General features: G+C 43.3%; 1 protein-coding gene across 1 annotated transcript in view; it reads right to left on the bottom strand.

Annotated features, from left to right (window-relative positions):
• Positions 1 to 1,207: 1,207 nt before the first annotated feature.
• The window catches only part of PCP4 (Purkinje cell protein 4), a 56,222-nt gene continuing 40,991 nt past the window's right edge, over positions 1,208 to 16,438 (bottom strand). The window contains exon 3 of the mRNA XM_015642799.3: positions 1,208 to 2,023. Coding sequence (XP_015498285.1) covers positions 1,896 to 2,023 — 128 coding nt within the window. The 3' untranslated portion in view covers positions 1,208 to 1,895. The remainder of the gene's footprint in view (positions 2,024 to 16,438) is intronic.

Below are 16,438 nucleotides of genomic sequence, written 5' to 3'. Positions count from 1 at the left end.
GATCAAATATAAAAGCCTAGTGCTTACCCATAGTTTTTATTCAATTAAGTAGCCATTACAGAGCTCATGCTGTTTCAAATGACATAATGCAGAACACAAATGCAGTCTTTTGTTACAAATGTATGTTCATCTAAACAAAATGGCACCAAAACAATCCAAAGCCATTACAATTTTTAGATTATTATGCTTAGGCTATTATTATATGGTGAGCAGTCGCTGTGAAAGACAAGTGGGGGAACTGGGGCCTCCACGAGCCACACTTCGAGCACAGCAGCGCTGTTATTTGAGATTTGTGGAATTCTTAAATGCAGAGGAACAGTGCTGATAAAAAAAATAATGAAAGCACTGAGCTAGAGCTTGGAGGACGCTGGCTTTGCAGGTGATGAGTGGGAAAGTCATGCCTAGGACCTGACACAGACAGAAGTGGCACAGGCAGGATCTGGGCAGCTTTAGGTGTTTTGTTTCTAGAACAAAATGAGTTCTAGAACACTCTGTGCCTTCCCAGCCAGTCTCAAACACCTCACCAATGTCTGCAGATGCTTTCTTCACTGCCCACAGCATTTCTCCTGCTCAGCATCCCTGAGGGCTCCCTGTAACCAGCACGGAGCCAGAGCTCTTGGCACCACCACTAAAATGATGCCCAGCATCACAAGTGCCTTAACCTGCAGGTGGTTTTTACTTTTTCTTTGTAATCCCACAGCTCTGCACCTCTCCAGCACTGCTGACTGATGGGTTCCTGTGGGAAGGACATGAGATCCCTCCTTTCCCTCTATTCCTGCCTCCTGCTCTGCCTTTCTGTTTAAAGGTGACTAATGATGCATTTGTCCCTTGCCTGGTGATCAAACACTCCTGTGGAAGGTGGGAGAGGAAGAAAAGAATCCCCCTGGGCAGAGCTGGGAATGCCACCTGGATCTGTCCCCCCTGGAGGAGTGAAAGGCTGGCAAGGCTGTCACCACTCACTTCCCTATTTCAGACACGTGGTTTTTGTCGATCCAAAGCTGGGCTAGCAGAGTGATAAAGGGGCTCAAAGCTGAACACACAACAGGACACAGGAAGCCTGTTATTTACTCCTTAAATACTGAAAATAATAAGGAAATAGAGATGGCACAGAAACTGTTGTTGCCTATGTAGAGACTAAAAACAGCATCAAGAAATAAGAGTTTAGACATTCAGTTTCTATTTTTACAGACAAAAATCAATCCCAAACTTCCAAAGGTATTTTGTGTCTGGTTTATTATTTTCTTTCCATAACAGTCAATGAGGTCCAAGATCTCTGAATGTTATCATGCAAAGAGGAAGGACAGGCACAATTTCCCCACTCAAACCACTTTATTGACACACTTGCAAGACAAAAATAAACTGCTCCCTGCTTCCTACACCCCTCATGCCAGCTTCTGTCTGCAACTTTTTTGTTGTTGTTGTTTTTACATTCAGCTCATTACGAGAAAGTCATTTTATTTTCACATTTTGCTGGCAGCTGGAATTCTCCAAATGAGGGAAGCAGGGCTGGGATGCATCTATCTGATCCCTCAGCAAAAATCCCTGCAACATACGGTGCTGTTATGACTCCGAGCTTTAGGTGGAGAGGGAAACAGGCATCTGGGCTGGGTTCATTTGTAACGCTGCACTTGCTGGATTAATATGGAAAGACAGATGAAGGCAGACACTTTAATTACTTCACCCTAACTTTTTATTACAACATCAAGTAAAATGGTGAGTTACAGAGGGTAATGGGTGTGAAACATCTGGGATGAAGTCGCACACAAGCTCATGGGTTGTTATCTGCCAATGGGGTTTTAAATATTGATAATTTCTGTACATGCATCTTTGTGTTATTTCTGATCTTCTGGATAAATCATCTCAGGATTACTTTGTTTTGAGCTGTGAGGTAGCTACTAGGACTGGGACCCCGCTTTTTTCTTCTGGAATTTTCTGAACTGGGACTGTATCGCCACGGCCGCCCGCTCTGTCTCTGGCGCGTCCATGTCTATGTCAAACTCCTCCTGGACCTTCTTTTGCCCATCTGCTCAAAGGAAACAGAACAAAAACATCAACAGGTGTTTCAGACAGGGATAATCACTAAACAGCACAGGTGGAAAATTCTGCTTCTTTCTCTTTCTTCGCTCATCCAGCATCTGGGTAAGTCCCCCCCAGCCCAGGGAGCCAACGGTGAGGGACACAGGGACTCTTCTGTGCCACCTGGCAGGGAGAATTTAAAGGTCTTTTCCAACCTAAATTATTCTATGTTTACTCTATAAAAAAAAGGACCGATTAAAATACTTTGAAGAAGAGGCATTAAGACCCTATTCTTACCACACTTCCAACACGAGAGGAAGAGATAATACTTCCTAAGGCTAATTTCCATCCTTTCCACTCATTTCCTGTCTCATCCCCTCCAACACACACAGCTCTTTCCCTCTGAATCATTTATGTCCAATCTCTCCACCACTGAGCTGCTTCCCTCACTTCTCTCCAGGCTCTGCTCTTGTCTTTCATCCTCGATCCTTGGCTCTTTGCCTTCCTTTATTCCCAGGCCTCAGCTTTCCCTTCAGCTGCATTTGGCCTCCACGTGGACAACCCAGCTGACTCTGCTGAATTTTCCTTCACCCACCTACAACTTAAAAGTGCAGCCCTGAGAAATTTCCTGCCCTGGTTGCAAAGATAACCCTAAAGTGTCTGGAGTGAGTCAGTGGGAGCACACATTCACCCCACTAACCTCGTCACAGCAGCGAGTTTTTCACCACAGACTTGTTTGTTAAACTCATTTATGTCACTGCTGTGTGAACGTCATGCCAGGAGCCTGCAGGGAGCTCTACTTGGGGGAATTCACCCATTTTGAAGCACTTTGCTTTTAACTCTTGGCATTAATACCTCCAGGATGCTCATCCCCAAGTACCATAAAAGCAAATAAAGGCAACGCTTTCCAAGTATTATTAAAATGAAAAGAAACTTATCCCCCGTTGTCTCTGTCCTGCACAGAAAACAGGGGTGCCATTCCATGATTTTTAGCGTGAGTCCTGCATTATTTCTTGCCTTTACTTCTCATTCTTACTCAGAACTCAGTTTTTATGTCCACTTTAAACTGAGAAAATATTTGAAGGGAAGGTTTTGCAATATTCCATATTGATTTCATTTTAATTACAATAACCAAATAAATGCAGCTATGCTAACCTAAGAGAAATGTTTGCTTGGTATTTTATTAGTAAATATATTAGTAAATTATTGTTTAGTAAACATCTAAGAAGAGAGATGAAAATGGAAGAAGAAAGAGAAAATCTGGATAAAAAGAACAGCTTGAGAGCTCACCAAGTTTTATTACACAGGCTAATGAAAAGCTAAGCTATCAAAACAACGATTTTTGTGGAAAAAAATCAATCCATTAACTTTATGTCATTAAATCACAGAACCACGTCATTAAATCCGAGAATCTGCATGGTTTGTGTAACTATTGGAGCAATACAACCACCCTAATTACAGAAATACAATTACAGTTTATCTTCCGTGGGGAAAGGGACGTGAAGGTCACAAGTGACACAGCCAAGGGAAAACTGGAACCGATTTTCATTTGGTATTTATGGGTTAAAGGCTACCTAACAGTAAAAGTGGAGTCTATCCATAGATTTTAGTCTTTCAGTGTATTAATTACTGTCCTTTGGAAATGCCAGTTGGGAAAACCAGATGGGTGGATGAGTAGACACAATTGGGTTTGTATCTCTTGATGAAATCTGGTTTGTACAGCTCATTTCCTATTAGAGCCAAGTTTTAGCACTATCTTAACTTGCAACAGTGACTCAGCAGTCTCGTGTTAAGACCTAAGAAAATGCAGCATTTAGTGCAATTCATCTCTAGAACTTCCAGGACACTTAAATCTTTGATTCATGTGTATCCTCATCACTGCCTTAAAAATCAACTGCAACACAATAATTTACAATGTCTTAAGGTTTGCCTTCCTTTTATTTTTTTCTGACCCGCTGTTGTTGACATCAAAACCCAAATTCCATACACACTCTTCCTATATTTCTATCTTCCTATCACTGAGAAATGGTAGGACAAGAAGTTTTCAGCCATGACTTAGACTTGTGATCAAGAAATTAGAAGTATTCAAAAGGGCCAAGATATTTATATGAATAATGAAGAAATTAATAATTAGCAGATAGTAGGGAAATATAATGTGTGTAATACACATTATAAAGCAACATATGCATTATCTATATACAATGTAATAGACATACCTGTATAAATTACCTTCTCCCTATGCTCATATTTCACTTTTTTATACATGTATGATCCATCCACATTTTCATACACAGAGAATATATATTAATAAATATATATTTGTACATACATAGAGAGTTTAAGTCCTCTGTTAAATCTGAAAAGTGATGGATTGGGCATTTCCCAAATTTTGGGAGTGGATTTTCTTGGAGTTCTCCCCAAACCATTTTCTATTGATACCTGTCACAACACAGATACTTTAACAGATGGACTGTCTGGAGAGAAAATTCAGTGGGGTGCCAGCTGGGGTTTTGTCTAAGGGAATAAAATTTTAGCTTTTACCTTGAGCTGCTTTCCTAAAAGCAACCCTGTGATTTTGCACACCCTGCAAATGACATGGTTTTAGTGGTTAGGAGCAGGAGTTCCAACTCCCTCGTGACAGGGGAGATGGAAAGAGGTGATCTTTAAGGTCCCTTCCAACCACACCATTCTATGATTCTACAAATTAAGAATTAACCAGTTAATTAAAATGAAAACCCAGCCTGGGCTCAGGACCTGCACAGAAATCACCTCACTGCACTGATAAAAAGACTAAAAGCCTTTTTGCATCCTTCCTACTCCATATCCACCATGTCACACTAACTTCTACCTGTCAGTGGTTGTTCACATATCTCAAGCGTGCAGGCTGTTGGATTTGAGTCCTCAAATCATTAAATTTCTGCACAGAGATGAAAGCAAGCCCGTAGAAACGCTCCTCTTTCATGCACCATCTCCCACTCCTGGTTCTCCCTTCACAAGGGATAATTATCTTGGAAATTGTGTGAAAACCCAGGAAATTCTCTCTCTCAGCAGGCCACAGCACAAGAAAGCACTGGCACAGGTTTTACTCTTGGACTTGATTTTTTCATTCCTACTGGTGAGGGCCAACCATTCTGATAACAAACCATCTTCTTCCAAGCTACCTTTATGTGGCAATAAAGGTGGATCAGGATTCCCTCCCCACCCTCTGCCACACAAAACCTTCTGTTGGTATCTTCACTTTCTAAATTACATGATGATTCCTTCCACATGGATATCTGAGGATCACTGAGCTATACCCACCCCCATGAGAAAACCAGGGAAAATAAAACTGCTGTCAGCAGACTTAAACTCAGGAGCTTCTTGTGATTTTATGGGATTCAGAGATGGTTGATAAGCCCTAGCCTGCATTTTCTGCTTTTTGTGGGGGGATCTGCTTTCACCATAATAAATAAATGCCCCTAACCCCTCCCACTAAACACTGCTATTCAAGGCTTTCCCAGAAAGATTTTCTCTGAAAGATTGCTGGACTCTCCTGAACACAGCCTGGCAAACCAGGGCAGTCAGTGCCTGTCCCTGCCAACAGGGGAACAATCCCAAACCAGCACTTGCCGGCTACAACAAAAGATTGTTACCCAATGAATTTTCCAAAATCACATGTTTAACCACAGACTGGCTCTGGTGCCAGCTGAGGCACATCTGCTCAGTGGTGGGACAAACTCCTTGGAACACAACATCAGCTGCTTGCTGGCAAGGGGCAGCCCACACCCCAGCACCACCACTCTGCAGGGCTGAAGTCAGAGAACATTTCTAGGGTGCAGGTTTTCCCTCACCACAGGCAGCACTCATCCCAGCAGGAGAGCCTGAAGCAGCAACTAATGAGCTGCTTTCCAAGTCTCCCATCATCTTGTGCTGTTGCAACTGAAAAAAGATCTATGTATTCCCTTTCCAGATGAAACACTCAGCATTAGAATGCTGTCTCCATGATCTGCTACAGCGCCTCATGATCCATGGCAAACACTGGATGGATAATGAAGCTGAAGGAAAACAATAAAATCTTACACATAAATCTACCCATCAAACGCTGAAGAAATATGGTGCAAATGTAATTATTCACAAGTTTGCCTCCAGCTATTTCTTTCATTTACTTTTCAACTATGAAGTAAAATGAATTCTGACAACGCTGGGAATAAGAAACATTGCTTATTCCATATGGGCCGAAAGTCTAAAGCAGTCTTGTGTGACATTTGAACACAGCCTTAACAGACCAGTCCTGCCCAAAACTGCTCAGGGAAGGGAAGAGGTTGCTGGGGTGGAAAAGGGGACTCAGTCTTTAGTCTCAGAAATTCCCATCTTCCAGATGAAACAGAAATTGCTCGTCACATTCTGGAAAACCATTCAGCATGAAAAATCGCACGGGCTGAAGCCTCAGACTGGCATTTCACATCTCAGGCGTCATCCTCTGCCCCTGCTCACCCTGCTCACATCTGACAGGAGTTATAGGACCAGACCAAAGATGGAATACACTCATAAAAATACTGCATTTTTCAGGGGCTAAATTGCAGCGTTTGGGAAAGAAGATTCAATGGAGTGTGGGACAGAATCACAGTGCCCCGTAACAGGCCAGAAGCGCTATTTTGCCTCAGGCAGGATCATTACCTCCCACTGCTCCAAAGATTTTTCAAGCTGTGACAATCTTTATCCCAAGCTATTACACCAGCCTGTCCAATGAGGCAGAAAAGCCCCTAATTAAAGAGGACCAAAATGGGCAGGAATCACATGGACGTTGACATCCATGTGGAGCATTATCTTTATACGATGGGAAGAGTCATTTTATCGGCCCAGACTCCACAGAGAAACCAGACAGCTGGAGAAAACATATGGATGCTCAGAGGTGTGGAGGCCACACCTCTCACACACACTCCTCACAAGCAATAGTTTCAAAAGCCAAGAGCTGATGTTGGCCATTCTTTCCTCTCTGTAACTCCTTGAAGGTAAGGAAGTAAGAGTCTCATTTTTAGGGGAGTTACAGAATCATGGAATGGCCTGGGCTGGAAGGGACCTTGGAGATCCTCCAGTGCCACCCCTGCCATGAGCAGGGACACCTTCCACTGCTCCAGGCTGCTCCAAGTCCCAGTGTCCAACCTGGCCTTGGACACATTTTTTGGATGGGGCATCCAAAAAATTTCTGGGCAAGCTGTTACAGTTCCTTACTAAGCGCACAATAAAGAATTTCCTGATATCTGACCTAAACCTACTCTGTGTCAGTTGGAAGCCATTCCCTCTTCCCAGCTCCTTCAGGCCCTGCAAGGCCACCCTGAGCTCAGCCCAAAGCTTCTCCTGGCCAGGCTGAACAATGGCAGCTGGGCCAGCCTTTCCTGCCAGCAGAGCTGCTCCATCCCTCTGCTCATCCTGGAGCCTCCTCTGGGCTCTCTCCAGCAGCTCCAGCTGCTCCCTGGGCTGGGCTCAGGGTTGGGGCAGCTCTCAGGATAAATTGAGAGGCATCTGATGAAAACGGGCTGAGGGAATCTCTGTCTGGGATAGAGGAACCTACTTGCAGTGCTGATTTTAAATATTCTAAGAGCACAGAAAAGAACTTTAGCTGTGCCCCACTTTTGCCGATGCTGGGCTGTAATTTATAAATCAGCACAGTGAGAACCTGCTGATTTTGTATTCAGATTCCATATAATGTTCTAAACGGAATATTTACACCAACACCAAATGTAATCAACGTAATTAGCACAAACAGTAGCTTGTTTAATATTTAGGTTATTAGCATATTTTGAATTAAAACATTATTTCTCCAAAGATATTGTAATCACAATTTTTTAATTTTTTTTTTTTCAGAGGCAGGGATTAATGGAATCTTTGAAGTTAATTTTGAAAGCAGCTGCAAGAATGTATTTCCCAAATCCTGTTAATTACCATGCCAGCCATGAGAAGTAATCCCTTTTTTTTTTTTTTCCTGCAGGAAATGGAAGATTTGATCCAGCATGATTTATTTACAGGGCTCTCAGACATGGACAAGGAGTTGTCTTCAACACAACAGAATTACTTTTATGAGTAGAATTGGAACCTCAGTGTGGTACTGTGGCATTTCCCTAAATTGCACATTGGGTTTTGTTTAGCAAAGGGCAAGGAGAGTAAAATAAACAACAAAAAAACCCTTCTCACACCACTTGCCAAGAAGTGACCTCAGTTCTCATCTGGACATGGGTGATACAGCCCAAATCCCAATTCCACGGAGGTCTCCTCTCTATCCATTTCCAAGGTGACCCAAGAAGAATATTTCAATTACATAAAAATTGATTAAGCTAGATGGCATAAATAAAAACTGACTGTGGTTCTTAAGGTGGTTTCTTCTGTTTTTTCTCCTATTATTTCTTATCTATTGGTAGCATCAGACCTGGCATTACAGCTCCAAAAAGGGCATTTTTGGGCAGGAAACCTGCCTTAAGAACTCCTACTTCCCATTAGAGCCCAATCCAGCCACACCTTCCCATCCCCAAGGCCTCATTTCTTTGGAAACAATTGTTTGCAAGGTCACACAGAAAATAGGAGCACTAAAATTATTCAAGTTAAAAATAACCCTTCAGCAGAGCTGTGTTGAAAACAATCATTGAAATGATCCAGCTAAAAAAGGAAATACATATTTCAACTCTTTCTGTTGATCATTTCAGTCATGTAGCTGATGTCTCTGATCCACAGTTACAGCAGAGCAACCTCAATTATCAGCCTTGGTCCCCTGTGTGGGAAATACAGGCACCTGATTAGGAAGAAGAGAACCTTGGGGATCTGGAAACAGAGTTTAGATACAGACAATATCCTGGGTATCCTTTCATATCAGCATCCTCAGACAGGAAGAGTGTCCTAAGCCAATTAAGGGGCCAGAGTCCCTGCCTAGGCATAATATAACTGAATACCAACAGTGGTTTTGTAGCAAAAAATTTACTTTATATTTTATTCTTCTGAGCCCTTCTGAAGTTTTGGGTAATGCAATTTGCTGAGCTCTAAACCCAGCTATAATTGAGTTAGATGTTGTCTTCAAGGGATAGCTTGGATTATTCACAGCAAAAATCAGCGCTGACAAATTGCTTCATCTCTGATCGTATTGGCTATCATTATTAAAACAGGCTGCTTCCTCCCAGACTGCAAAAATTCTGGTGGTTGTTTTTTTCTGTTGGCAGGTTTTTATTTCCAGTTGTACAATTAAAAAAAAAATAAAAATCTGTTCTTATTTCCCTGCTGTTTCCCTACATATTTCAGGGGTAAACAGGTATTATCTCAGTCAGACTGCTCTAGTAAATGGGCCAGACAGGATTTTCCAAAAATATTCATTATGGCAGTTTCAAGCCACCATGCAAAGGAACTTTCTGCCTTCAGCCTCAGGCAAAGCCTTTGATTTTCAAGACAAGAGCAAGACCAAGTGGCAGGGATGTTTCCACATCACTTACTCCACTGCTCCACCCAGCCTGGGCAGGCTGTCTGGTCACAGGGAGCGACCTGGAGCAGCACCCCAGCCATCTGCTGGGATGACAGGAACCTCTCCAGGGTCATTCCAGCAGCAGGGAATCACTGCACTGCCAGTGTGCCACAGCCCTGGCAGCACAGCTTGCCCAGGGGGATGATGCAAACCTGGCACTCCTGGCTCCGTGCCACGGGCACATCCCTGCCAGGGGCACCCAGGATGAGCTGTGGGAGCTGCCCTTGACATGGGGCATCACTCAACAGAGGATCTGTCCAGCATTGTTCCAATCTGGATCAGGAATGACCCGCTGAGAGCTTTAGGGGAGCTGCTTTGTTAGGGGAGGATGTGGATCAGTGCAGAGCTCTTGGCACTGGGAGGAAAAACCACAGCCAAGGGATTAGAAACAAACAACCCTGCCACAGTGAAAGGAAAATGGGCAGGGTGAGGCACAAGGTCACCTTGATGGCCAGGAATCAGGGACAGGGATCAAATAAGCTCATATGTAGCAAGCAGAAGATGTCAGGTCACTGCCTCTGTCCAAGAGATGGACAGAAAATTGAGATTTCCACAAATCAGAAACACTGAGGACCCTGCAGCTGCTCAGGGGAACTGTTGCTGTGATCCATTTCATTGCTAACAGCAGCAGAGAAGACAAGGAAGCAATTTTCACAGAAAAGCTTTAAGAGTTCCCAGGTTCCCTGGCCCCAACAGAGACATTCCAGGTTACCTGTCCTAAGACTGAACCTGTCCCTGTGAGGGTGGGAAGGCCCTGGCACTGGCTGGCCAGAGAATCTGTGCATGCCCCATCCCTGGAAGTGTCCAAGGCAAAGTGGAACAGGGAATAGTGGAAGGTGTCCCTGCCCATGGAAGGGTTGGAACAAGAAGATCTTTAAGGTCCTTTCCAACCCAAACCATTCTGTGACTCTATTAACTGTGTTTTCTAACTCAAGTTCAATGAAAACTTGCAAGTTTCTTCATGGAGCCCTCTTTCATTCCCTCTGTCTTCAGCCTCATATTATGAACCAGGCTCCATTCTGCACTTTGTGCCTTGCAAATGAAGCTAAAGAAAAAACATTATCCATCTAAACATTTACATCTCATTGACACCTGAACATGGCAAAACATCCTGAAATGCCATTAAAAATGGCCCTTAGGTGCTCCTACAAGAAAAGTTTTGCATTTTGGTAATAGTCTCCTAAGCTTATCCCGTGACCAGAGAGAAAATAGGTTCCTTAGAAGTTCCAAGTGGAAAGCAAATTTAGATCCAGCTGTGCTGCCTGACACACTGCAGTCAGACAAAAACATCTATTAAAGACTTACATGGCATGACTGCAAAAGCTATTGCTAGAATTCAGGTAATTTGCAATTTGGGTTCCCTGCAATCCATGATATTAAGGTAGAACCTTTGCTACCAACGTTCCCACACCTGCAGATCCATCCCCTAAGTCCAATTCCAGGAGGGAAGAGCACAAAGCTTTTGATCCACATAAGGAATACAAAGCAATGCTCTGAATAAAAGCCCTGTAAGAAAGAGAGGATCTCCTATCTATCCTGAGAGGTTCATTCAGCTAGTTTTGGGTGTTAGTGCTCTCCAGTAGCTTATAAAATATGCTGAAGGAAAGAAGTGATAACTAGCCAAGTCTGACTGGCAAATTAAAATTGGCATCAAGCTGGCCTGCCTTAGGCATTTGGCTGCCCTGCTTAAACTGCAGCACATGTGTGCTGGCACATGCACTCTCAAGTGTGCCAAGCCAACAATATGTTTGCTCTCTTCCAGGGGTGTGTATCTGTCAGCTCTGACTGGAGCACTGATATGTGTGAAGCAGCCATGAAGCCACATGGCTCATTTCCCCCCCCATGTCATCTGCCTGCCCAGCCATCCTTCCTCCTTCCTTCCTTCCCATCAACTTAATGCTTCTAATTTCTGGCAGTTTATCTTCTGCCTCCCTCAACCTCAACATTTTATAAGTACTCTTTTGGAATTCCAAGAAACAGATTTCCATGTCATTCAGATTTCTTCCTAGAACACTACAATGAAAAGTTCAAATAAAAGTCATTCTTCAGAGCATTTCCATTAGTCTTAAAATTATGTGCTTTAGAGTCAACATGTAGAGTATTCAGTATTTTAATACAAGAATAATTTCATGCTGCTATTGCAAAGAGAAGCCTATTTCCTCCAAGGGAAAAAGAGAAAGAAAGATCCCCAAGAAAAAAAAAGAACCCCATTTCTTGCATCATTAAGGCTGGAGAATAAAAATCCCTAAAATTCAAATGAAGAACACACTTGTGATTTTTATGAGGATTATTTTCCTGTCTCCATACCTCTCACCTAAACTTGGGACTTCAGCCTCTTAAAATGTGTTTTCTTATTTATTGAGGCATTAGACTCTTATACTTACCTGGTCAAACCAACCTCACCATACTGCCTGGGGAGGCAAACATTTCATGAAAAAAACGCCATGATGTCTGTGAAAACCATTCTCAAAAATCACTGGTCTTCCTTTGTGCCCTTAGCATCACTAGGAAAAGGTCATCCAAAGGTATCATCCAAATCCTCAAGAACTCACTTATGCCCTCAGATCTATTAACTTTTGCTTCATCTGCTGTTGCACACTTGCATTTTGGGGAAAAGGCTGTTGAGATCATGGCACCTGCTGGATACCAAGGCCAATTGTGTTGGTCACAGTGGACACATGGACAAATCATGCCCAGATATTAGCAATGGGTGCTGTCAGCTTCCTAACATTCTGCCCAGGGACTTTGAAACTGTGCAGACCACAAGTCTTTTAAGATCTCTTCCATCCACCCCAATTCACTCCAGAAGAACCTGCAAACTCTCATTAAGCTGATTTAGCAGGACATGGGTATGTCCCATTTCCAGGGTCAACTCTAGCTGGGGCATTTCTGAGCTGTGCTCCATCATTCCCAGAAAAGGTGCACCCAAAATCTCTGCAAATCCATCCATGCCAGTGGGTGCAGCCAGGCAGGATCCCCAAAGGGATTTTTTCCTTTCAGTTTTAGGAGACTCCTGTTGTACAGCTATCACTCATGACCTTCCACAGCCCTGCTCACTCCTTCCAAGTTTAAACCATCATAACCTGACCACAATTCAGGTTTCTCTGGTTCTACTGCTGCAGCTTTTGACTTCTGCTGGCACCATTCAGTAGCTGTGGCCCCACACCCCACCAAGAATCCAACTGCCAGCCAAGGAACACCAGGTAAGGCTGGTGACAAAGCAGCTCAGACCTTTCTGTCAGGCATCTGGACACTCAGACTCACTGTTAAAGACATTAAATACACACCTCCAAACTTTTTGGCAGAGCTAGAGTCTGTTTCCAAGATGTGATGCCCTCCTACCTGGTGCCACCCTTCTCACCATCTCCTTGTCTCACGTCAAGGGATCTCTGAGGTCTCCAAGGTCAGACAGAAGGACACCAGATTTTGCAAGTTTTTTTTACTTTCTTCTTTTTCCTTTTGTTTCTTACTTTTATCTCTCACAAAAGAGCTCTCTAACATCATTCTGTCTACTGTTACAACACTCAGTGTCAGCTACACCACTGGTTAGGGTCATATTTCATACACTGCAGACTAAGGTGATAATGCAAAAACATTCAGCACCTATAAAGTAATACTTTTCTTTTTAAGAGGAAAGACAGTTCAGCTGTAACTAATATTCAAGTCATGTAGACAGACAATTTTCATTTCTTCTCTGGCTGAACTTGTGCTTCTCCCTTCAAATTCTATGTTAGTGCATAAATAAGGCTTTATCCCTCTTGGAATGAATTGATGAGATGAGGCAGCACCAGCCAGAGAGCTGCTCTGTGTGACACTTTCCCAATTTACCTCTAACTACACTTAGTGTGGTCTCTGAGGAAGCAGACATAGAGAGTAGGGATAAACTGTGACCCCACATTCTGTCATTTATAATGTTGCACAACCGATTTCCTTTGCAGCTGCTTGCTATTTATTTTCCTAATAAGATAAATGTATATAGTCCATCTTCCACCTCTTTTTATAAGAGAACTAGAGGTTTGTTTTCTGAATTAAAATTAGAGGACAAAGTTAAAGGGATTATTTATTATTTGACTTAAATTAAAAAAAGCTACAAACCTATAAACTATTTTAAAACCCAATATCCAAACAAGTGATGAACAGAGGAGCTTTCCTTAGAAAGAGGGGGAATACATGTTTTTAATCTTCATGAGAAGATCCTGTGCCTTGCAGAGAACACAGTAAATGGCTCAGGGAATTTAAGGCTCTGTTGCAAGTGAGAGGCTGAAGGAAGGCATTGCTTTTCCCTGCTGCTTTCTCCCTCCTCTTCAGCCAAGGGGGTGTCTCAGGATTGACATACCCAGTGTTTAGCCCACTCTGTTACAAGCTCTTCCATAGCAGAGTTAGAAGCAAACATTTTCCAAGCCATCCCTACAAAGAACTGCGACAGACAAGAGCAAATGGCAGATTGAAAATCAAATGTTTTATTCAAATTTAAAAAATAAACAAAACAACAATAAAATAACCCCAGAAACCTTTAATGGAAATGCCACCGCTGTTCCTGCTGAAGTTAACTGCTACTTTACACATTTCATCACTAGCATGATCTAGATAATGTAATAACTGTTGGATGATGACTCCTATAAGGTTGCCAATTCATTACAAATTTAGGGATATTGGACTAGAAACTAATATTCCTTTGCAGCCTGAAATGATATTGCATTGTCAAGTCCTGCAGCATGAAGGTTGGAGTACGTTATTCTTTCACAAGGAAACATGATATTGAAGCACACAATTAAAGCTAAATGTCCTTTTTTAGAGTGTGTTGCCTGAATCTGTTGGCATTCTATACATGGCAAGAAAACCCGTGAGCTTCTGCCAGTGTCATCAAATTAAGATCAATTTCCAACATCACTTCTAAGTGCTATTTTAGAAGATGCTTGATCCCACTGAAACCACACTGATGGAAAGAGTAGGCAAAGTGACAGATGTAAAACTTATTGTTCTCCCTTCTTCCTCCTCTTTTGAGCTGCAATTTACCACTCAGCTAATAAATAGATGTGAGTTAAAATTAAAAACTGATGTTCATGTGCTTATCGATCCCACCCCCATCCTGTAACAGCTGCAGAATTTCCTCCTCCACTCTGCCATGTTCTTGCTGGGGTTTGTAGAGCTGCACAGTTTTTGTATCTACTGTGGGTATAATGAGTCAAATAATTAACTGGGGCTATGGCAAAATCTGAAAAATGGAACCAGCAGGTCACCCCTAAGGTGAGGGATTGGCTCAGACACCTGCCAGGACTGGAAACACCAGAGCAGAGAACAGGAGCTCCTCTAAACAAATATGATATGTTCTTTCCTTACAAACAACAGTTCTTTGATTTAGTGCCATCAGGATTATGGTTGTGTAATCCTCACTTGTGTTTATGTGGCTCCAAGATGCTAAATACCATTTAAATTGAATGGTTTTAAGGGAATTCAGGAGAACAACCAAGGAAAGAACCCCAGTTTTACCATTAACCACCTGAAGCAGACAGTTTCAGCCACAAACCTCCACTTACACCTCATGTTTCACACAATCCCTGTCCCTCTCCAACAGCCTCCTGCTGAACACACCTGTCCAGAGGGATAGGGACATGTTTCAGGTTCCCCCTCAACTGTGAGGGAAAAGGACACTCTCTCCAAGTCTGCCTGCTGTGGGACATGCCCAAACCATGGGCTATCACTTGTTTGGACAGCAGAGCCTGCCCTGCTGATGGGTGTCACCTGCAGCACTGGTGAAGCTCCTTTTTCAGAAGAACATCTTTGAGCCCAGGTTTATCCCGTGGCAGCCTGAATCTTTGCAGAGCTGGCTGCTTGGACGCCTCCCAGTGAGGGTGGTCTGAGCTCCGAAGCAAAGGTTCAGCTCTCCAGGCTGCAGAGCAGAGCTGTCTGCATGAGCACACCCACCAGGACAGCTCACCCCCCAGGAATGCCCTGCACCTCCCAGCTACAGGACACACAAACACCTCCATGATCCTTCTGAAGGTGGGCACAGCACAGCAGTGGCCACAGGATTCCAAAGCCAGCCTAAGGCAAAGGGAAAGAGCTTGTTTGTAGCTCAAAGCAGCAAGATTTGGTGTTCTTTGCTTTCAAAGCCTGACCAAAATCTCTGCATTTACACAGAGATCAAGTCCCCAGCTCTTCACCTTCCCAACTGAGCGAGTCAGATCCTGAACAGCTCTCTGAATTTCATGTGCCTGGTTGCTTGACACCTGTTTCCAGAGGCAAGCCAGAATATTCTTGCTGCTGTCTGGTAACTAGGCTGATTCCCAAATATAAAAAGCTGCTGGCTCAAAGTACACCCCATTCAAGGGGTGCACATCAGCACTCTGGCAATCAGCACTGCACTTCACTCACGTTGCACAAGGCTCTTCCAATGCATGTTCTTCAATCACAGGTGCCTCAGGCAATCAAATAGAGATCTCCCAAATGACTCTCCTAAAATCAGACACCTAAATAACATGTATTAAAGCTGAGCTTGTCCCCTACACCAGCAACACCACCCTGACCCTTTAAAATCAAAAGGAAATAAATGCATCCAAGGCAATCTCTGCTGGAGACTCCTCATCCCAGACCACTGGAACAGCAGCCAGGGCTGTAAGACCACATTGCTTAAGTGCTGTCCTCTGTCCTTCCTAAGCCCAGACCTCATTCCTGATGACAACCACGAACATTTCACACAGAAGGCAAGAGTGAACATCATAAAAACATCTGTGATCGAATGCTTCTTGTGAACCCTCATGGCAGGGGAATACCACAACCTAACATCATCTGCAACATGTCAGGATAGTAAATGACTGCTCAGATGACAGGATTCCCTGTGGTGAATCGAGCTTATGCCAGATGTGAGTCTAGAGGCTCACTGGTACAACTGCTGACTGTGAATAAAGATTTGGCATTGCTCTGTGGGCTCATTACCCAAGA

Source organism: Parus major, chromosome 1 (genome assembly GCF_001522545.3).
Source record: "Parus major isolate Abel chromosome 1, Parus_major1.1, whole genome shotgun sequence".
In the NCBI taxonomy this organism is placed as follows: domain Eukaryota; kingdom Metazoa; phylum Chordata; class Aves; order Passeriformes; family Paridae; genus Parus; species Parus major.
The sequence above is the reverse complement of the archived record's forward strand: the minus strand, read 5'-3'. Positions and strand labels throughout refer to the sequence as shown.